This window comes from Aptenodytes patagonicus, chromosome 2 (assembly GCF_965638725.1).
Source record: "Aptenodytes patagonicus chromosome 2, bAptPat1.pri.cur, whole genome shotgun sequence".
Lineage (NCBI taxonomy): Eukaryota > Metazoa > Chordata > Aves > Sphenisciformes > Spheniscidae > Aptenodytes > Aptenodytes patagonicus.
In genome coordinates this window covers 67,437,824-67,445,458 of record NC_134950.1, presented here as the reverse complement: position 1 = coordinate 67,445,458, position 7,635 = coordinate 67,437,824, and the positions used below count along the sequence as shown (strand labels likewise).

Below are 7,635 nucleotides of genomic sequence, written 5' to 3'. Positions count from 1 at the left end.
TCGGTACAGGTTTCCTGTCATTACACACTAACTTCTGATAGCAGAGATGTGAGGGACTACCGGTGTTAGGCCCCTCGCCTGTATTTGCACATGAATATCACCTGAGTGGTCCAATGAAGTCAGCAGGACTATGCAAGGCTCAGACATTACCTGAAGCCCAAATGTATTTTTGTGCAAGCCTAGAGTAAGTTAGTCTGTAGGCATGGTCCTTTCATAAACTGAGAGAGCTGGCAGGAGGGAGTTGACTTGCTTTATCAAATTCAGAAAATGCAGCCACTGAAGGGACCAGCGTGGCAGAATTAGCAGTGACAGGGATACTAAAATAATATGCCTATTATTGACAGAAAGCAAGTTTTACTTTGATGTTCTTATATTGTTCCCCTGATCATCAGGAAGGTACTTAGGTTTGATAACGCACCAAAGACGGTGACTTGGGAAGGCCTCACTGCAAGAATCACATCCCTGCTAGTGCATCTGCCCATGAGACAACTGGTATCACCCATGGCTTTCCAGCTTGTCCACATGCCCATTGTTGTGGGTCACCCCAGCGTGGGTGAGAACATGCTGTCACTGCTGCTGTGCTAAATAAAAAATAACATGTGTGAACACATGGCACTGGGAGAGCCCAGGAGGTCACTCTGGTCAAAAAAGGGGTGAAAGCGAGCTGCTCTGTAGACCGAGCAGGGAGAGTTGTTCCCCGGCTCTAAGTCTGCCACCAGAAAGGATTCACATTCATATGCAAAACCCCTACACTCCAGGCTGAGAGGGCTGCCGCTGCGCAGCGGCATTCAAGGCGACAGGACAGGGTGCATTTTGAGCCCGTCCTCCCTGCCTCTGCTCTCAAAAATCAACTTCTCTCTCAGCAGCAAGGACACCCCACCTCAAAACTCATCTCAAAGGCTGTCCATAAAAACAAGAAGCGGTATTCGTATGAATGAGACTATTTTCATAAGTGCAGATGCGGAAGCTGTTACCACCAAAATGTTTAGGAAACCGGTGAAAGGAAATAGTCGAGCTGTAGCGTAAGAACCAGTTCAAGCACTCGGCTCTGACTGCTCCCCGAGCTGCGTCCTCGCCACGATGCAGCACGCCCAAGAAGATCCGACTGCACCCAGAGAAGAAGATGATGTCTTTGGGGAAGGTAAAGTCATCTTTTCTTAAACTAATCCTTCTCCTACTCAGACTAGAGACTGGTTTCTAGCTTGGGTGGTATTTCTTGCGTAAATCTGAAATTGTCTATGGGTTCCAAGGTCACAGGGTGACCAGACTTTCTTTTTCTCCTAAGAGAATGGAGAACAAAAGCACCCCAGAAACAATAAAAATAACTTTCACACTGGTTCAGCAGCTTGCTTCCTCAGCAAGGAGGTTACTGCAGAAGAAGAAAGCCGGGGGGATACCAAGTGTGTTTTCTACAGTGGCTGCACTATGCAAAGGAGCATGTTGGGCATTCAGCACCGCAGGTGCAGCTGTTGTTAAAGTAGTAGGGACTCTTTACAGGGGCTAAAGGCGACTTGCTACTTAAATTATCTGAGCAAAATTAGCCTCCTCCTCTCTGAGTGCCACAACCCAGGGCACAGACGCAGTGCCATAGCTTCTTATCCCTAAAACTTTCTGCCGGAGCTTGATTCCTCACTGCTTGCATCCTGTGCCGCCACTTATGCGTGTATTGAGCACTAGCTGGTCAAAATAGCAGAGGCAGATGAGCCGACCCAGAGGAGGAGGAAGAATCTGGCCCGCGGTGTCTAATTTCTGCCGTTGCTCACTGGTCCCCTTTGCACTCGAGCGGGGGCTGGGGGGAGAACTTGCTCATGCAAATCTTCTCCCAGCCCCCGGCCCTCCGCAGTTTCCAAGGGAGTTGAAGGCACAAAGAGTTGCCTGGATCCGCTCCAAAGACCGTGAACCTTTAAACTCATTTTCAGCACAGCTTCAGCAAACCTCATTTAAACAAAGCTCAGCTGTGGTTGGTACGGAAAACTTAGCAGTGAATAGCACCAAATCAAGTTATCTGAGCCTCAGTGAAAGGCATCAACACAGGAAAGAAAGCAGCTTCAGTGATGTACTGTCTGTATTCAAATACATTTCTCACGTATATATGCCCCCGCTCCTCACCCTGTGTCCCAGTCCGGGCTCAGAAGGGCAATGGATTTGCAGAAAGGAGAGGTCAGAGCTTTTGCATTCAGGAAGAAATCCTCATAGTCCAGGGAAGACCTGGTGCCACTGGGAAAATCACCTGGCACTGAAAGTACCCTCTTGCGGTCCCTGCATCCTGCCCTCACACAGGTGGATGCTGCTTCTCAGGATAACCGACTCGATATGGACATTTCTGAGTGCTCTGAAGAGCCAGTGGGATTTAGGCTTCCTGGCTGTTTCTGAAACCTCTAGCCCATGTTCTTAATCAGAAACGTAGGAGGGAAGGAGAGGAATGTGTGCAGGTTATTTGACATTTATATTGCACTATCTGAAGGGAAAGATACAGTGCTTAAGAAATCGTTTCCAGCCTCTCAGCTAAGTTGTTTCTGGCAGGGCTGATCCAGCAACAGCTAGAGGAGGCTGGCTTTTCAAAGGCAGGAACATTTTAAAAACCTCTCCATGACCCTGCTTGGAGCAAGAGGTTGGACTAGGTGACCTCCTGAGGTCCTTTCCCACCTGAGTTATCCTACAAGCCTGTGAGTTGGTGACAGCCTCTTCAATTCATCTGCATGTAAGCGGGAACAAATCTACCCCAGCTGCTCTCTCGGCCAGAGGGTCTGTTGGCTCCCAAACCTGCCAGCTGGAAAGCCCAAACAACATAGGCACAGTCCTAGCCTTCCCCTTCAACCTCCTCTCCTCTCTCTTGAACATGTTAGCACGGAAACATTAACTTTTTGGCTGCTATTTCTGGAGCAGTGTTGACCCTGAACAACCCAGCACGCTCCCCGGGGCTGGGTGGGATCCGAGCGGGGAGGAGCAGTGCCTGTTTCGGTCACAGGGCAGCCCCCACCCTGCTCACGCTGCAGAGACCTAGGTGCCAGCCAAAACTTAGTCGCATATTTTCGGGCCAGACAGAGGCGTTTGTCAGGTGCTGAACTCCGACTCCCAGCTCAGCACAGACCACAGCTTTTAGGGTGTGGGCTTTTTTTGGTTTGTTTTCCACATCCAGCTTGATTTGGAAAGCAGTGATGGCAGATCTCCCGTCCACCTTTTTAACTTGTCCCAGTAGTTAGCTACTGTCACAGTTAAAGATAGCTACATCTCACTTCTTCTAGTGTCGATTTGTCTAGTTTTTTGGAGTTTGTTGCCCTCTTGTCCAGGAGAGCAAAGAACTCACTATTGCTTTTTTATATATATCTCTATATAGATCTCTGTCTCATATAACTGTCCACAGACTGTATTCAGGCCGCTCTTACCCTTTACCAAGCAGACTGTTATCAATGACTGTTTCTTTATAAAATGAGAGTTTTAATCTTTTAAGCATTTTCATGGTTATTCTTGGGACCATCCCCTTGGAGATGTGGACACCAGCATGAAGCCCACTGCTCCAAAACTGTTACACCAGGAACAAATCCAGAAGTTACATGATATCTTCAATCATACTTTATAAATATGTGCATATATATATATCAGGATCAGTTCAAGGATCTGCTAATATGTACAAGGACTGCTTGAGTCTTTTGAGGTCGCAGCATCACATGAGGGTCTCCTCTTCATCAGATTTTCCTCTACAATCCTCAAGTCTTTCAGCGACGAAATTTCTCAGAGCAGGGTCAACACTATCCCGTAATTACGCCCTATCATCTCCTTTGCTCCCAGCTATGCTCGTACTAAAACCAGCTGAATCAGCTCACTTTCCCAAGTAGCCTGTTCTCGGAGTGATTTACTACTTCCCCAGACATTGTGCCATCTGCATATTCAGTCAGTCACTATTTAAAGTTCCCTTTCAGGTCACAGGCATAAAAAGAGTTAAATCCCATAGGGACGGAACCAATCTGTGCAGGTCCTCATTAGAAACTGGCATCCCTGATGATTCCTCAGCTGGGTTACATCTGTCATTTGGACTTGGTTTGGACTCATTCAGCGTGTCCCACATTGATCTACTCCATTTCTAGTTTCTTAGTCAAGATCTCATGCAGTACCAAGTCTTATTTCTTACAAAAGTCCAAATACACTATCAACACAATTATTTTCTATAAAACCCTAATGAGTGCCGCTGATTGTATTCCATCTCCTTTAATTTTGCTTGTATGACTCCTGCATCAGCTATTCCATAACGAGCCCAGGACCACTGCCAGGCTATCGCACCATTAGTGACACAACATTAACTCTTAGCTCTCTGGAAATCCTCTGGTGTTTCAAGTTTTTTGAAAAAATCAACAAAGAGCTCCTTGGAGAGCTCTTTTCAAAGCTATATTTTAAAATCCTTCTTTGGGAAAGATAAAGGGAAAAAAATATTTTCCCATTGGTACAGACTGTAAGCTGGCACTGATATTTTCCCACATGCAAACAAAAACATTTGTTGAAAACTTCCGTTTTCTGCACCATTATTGATAATTCCACCATTTTCATCGACTTTTGCTCCAATAGCATTGTTTTTCCTTACTGTACATTGAAAACCCAAGTCACAGAGCTGGGTGTGACAAGCTACAGTATACATATCTTCAGGAAAAATCAGGCTGACTCTTGCAATAGCTATTCAAAGCCTGAAAATGTTCATTCTCAAAGGAAATCTGTTAGTTAATTTTCTTGTTTTCTAGTAACAACCTTGCACTTACATCGTGCTATCTCCTTCAAAGGATCTGCGGAGACTTTGCGAATGACTGTGCTTAGGTTCAGTGAAGCGCAACTCCCTCTCCTCTGCAACGTGGCCACCGTTTAACAGGGCACAGCTGTAGTATGCAGAAGTTTAGAGAAGGAACTATTTTAGCCTCTTGAAAGTACAGGCAGTGAAATGTTTCATTTCTTTTATGGCCTTACTCACTACGTTAATTCGAGGCAAGTGACTTCGGTTAGTCTTACACCTTTGTTAGGTCAAAACACCTACTTTGGGGAAAATGCTTTTTAATTCTTAGTGACTCCAAGTGCCTGAGATTCTGATGTTATATTTCATTAAAAAGAAATCACTTCCACTAGCACAAGGCTTCCCCTCATCACTGCAGCCAAACAGGCGTGGGTTTTCCTTGGGTCTGTCTAAGCCAAGGGAGCCAGGAAGGCTCCTGCGGCTCCCAGGCCCAGGGAGGGAGGGAGATTTGGGCACGAGTCAGCTCTCTTGGCAGACCCTGATTTTCCCCAGGAGAAGAGCTGAGCACCCACACGGAGGCATGACACCACTGCCCCAGCACAGCCTTGGACTGGGGCCAGGGGCTTGGCACGGCAGGAGCTCCTAGATCAATGCAGACACATCCATGCACAGAGTTTGCAAGCACTCAGCAAACACGGCAAGCATATGGGTCCAGGCATTTCATTAGCGGTGATCAACATATCCAAACTGAGAATGCACAGGAGAGAGAGAAATTAGACTGTGATTTAGTGCAGATCCTTTCATACAGCTGCTCCACACTAACCTCTCCTCACATCTCTACCTCCCATCTCCTGTATGTGCCCTCTGGTTGTACTCGTGGTAACCATGACCTGCCTCTCAGGCCAGAGCTGACACAAAATCCCATCCGTGTTTCCGAAGCATGGGGAAAAAAAGCAAAGCTGTCCTTTTCATAACATTCAGTAAGTAAGCGCGTGCTCCAGTTCAGTAGACCAGCGCCCCGCTCTAGATGGGGCACTGCGCGGTGTCGAGTCCCAGGGCCCTCTCCTTGCCCGGGACTGACATGCTGCAAGGGCGCACAGACACGCTCCAGCACTGCCACCCATCAAGGCTCCCAGCAGAACAGTAACTGCATCAAACCTTTAAGGTATGTTTCAAAAACATACCAGATGCCTTTACATCCTTGTAAAGCCTGCCTGCCCCTTTTAAGAGAGAGAAGAGTTTTAGCTCTGGGGTTTGGGATCAGCTTTGAGGCTTAGCTGAAACAAAAGGTAGCTGCTGTTCATGGTTATGTGCACTGCCTGGTGTATTGTAACATCACTGCTGATGTCAGAGAAAAATGAGGATAAAGTCTTGGATGTTAACTTAAAGTCGAGACATGCTCTTTATTCAGCAACAACTCAGGTTAAGCAACCTTTCTCTTCCCCTAAAACAATACAAGACACTATGCTTTCCTCGGACATACAGCTGCAGTGTCTAAAAGTCACGCGGGGAGATCAGTGATGTCACAGCTTGCCCGTGACCCACTGGACCAGGCTTCTTTCCATGCCGTAGCTAGCCGGCTGTTTACCCGCCACCACCACCCCCACTTTGGTGAGAGCCAGCTCATGTATGTCCCCTCCCCACAAAGCACATCAAACTGATGCAACTTTAAGCAAATTATGTCTTCTAAGGATATTCACGTGTACATATCAGTACGGTATTCCAGCAGATGTGTACCTCAGAGATTTACAGAGATACTGTTTTTCCTATGTTTTCACCCCAAACAGAATTTGATATGTCTACTTTTTCCAGCATATGAGTGCCTAATATCTGAGAAGTCTGTAGTAAAGATGAGCAGCCTTGCAATGTATTAAGCATGGGAGCTTCTCCTCCCTGACTGCTGGGAGACTACGGATCATTGTCCTGAAAATGTTTACAGGTCCCACCAGCCCTACCTGTCCTCCCAGCTTATCTCACGTTCCCAGAGACAGAGAACGCATGTGCCATACTCACTGCAGCCCAAAGGAAGAGAAGTCCCATCACTTCATCACTAAGGCGACAGTGTCTGCTTCAACCAGATAGATAGATCGTAGTAAGAGATGTTTGGCCTATAAACTCAGATTGAAGCACCTTTCTCCAAGAGCATGGGCAGACCCACTTAGCGTGCAGGACAAGGACAGTGTGGAAAAAAGGGTGCGCTCTTACGGAGCATTTTTGCTTATTCCTGTTTACGCGAAATGCTTCGCTCACCTGCTTCTCGCAGCTGCTTCTTTTTGGTCGTGGTCCATGGGCAGATAGAGTTATGCAGACGGGTGAGAGAGCTTTTTGTGGTCGGAGGAGGCAGTGCAAGGCGCCCGTCCCCACCCCGGGCACCCCCACCCCAACCCACCCGCAGTGCTCTGGCCCCCTGGCGCTTCCAGCTGTCCTGGGCAGCTGGAGGGCTATTTTTAACAGGGCATCGCGCTCCGTAGTTGAAGCAGAAATGATTGAGTCTATGAGGCCTGAAATTAAAAAAAAGATTTAAATGACAGACACTTTCTGCTTTGTTGTCTCCCTGTTTTTTAATTAAAGATCTTTGATCTTTTTGTTTTTTCCTTCTCCATGTCTTGAAGGCAACATGTTTCGTTCGTATTTGTCGACAATATTTCTAGATCACTAATAATAGCAACAGCGAGAGGAAAAAACAGGTCAAATAAACAAGTGGTATTTAACCAGCCCTCAGAGAAAAGAGGAAGGTACGTACAAGCCAGAGAGAAATCACTGATTAGGTGTGCTTGGGCCACCTTCTAGGCTTTCAAAACAAGTGTCTCACCAAAGGCTGAAGCAAAACTGCCTTCCTTTGCACCCTTTTTTCCCCTCTTGTTTTTAGACAGTGTCTTTACAAAGCTCCGTGAAACACAAGCTTTTTGTCCTCCATCATT

At 46.8% G+C, this 7,635-nt stretch overlaps 1 protein-coding gene across 2 annotated transcripts in view; it reads left to right on the top strand.

Annotated features, from left to right (window-relative positions):
- The first annotated feature begins 823 nt into the window (after positions 1-823).
- The window catches only part of RIPOR2 (RHO family interacting cell polarization regulator 2), a 68,646-nt gene continuing 61,834 nt past the window's right edge, over positions 824-7,635 (top strand). For both annotated transcript variants that reach the window (XM_076330119.1, XM_076330118.1), the window contains exon 1: positions 824-1,141. In XM_076330119.1, the coding sequence (XP_076186234.1) occupies positions 1,081-1,141 (61 nt within the window). In that variant the 5' untranslated portion in view covers positions 824-1,080. The remainder of the gene's footprint in view (positions 1,142-7,635) is intronic.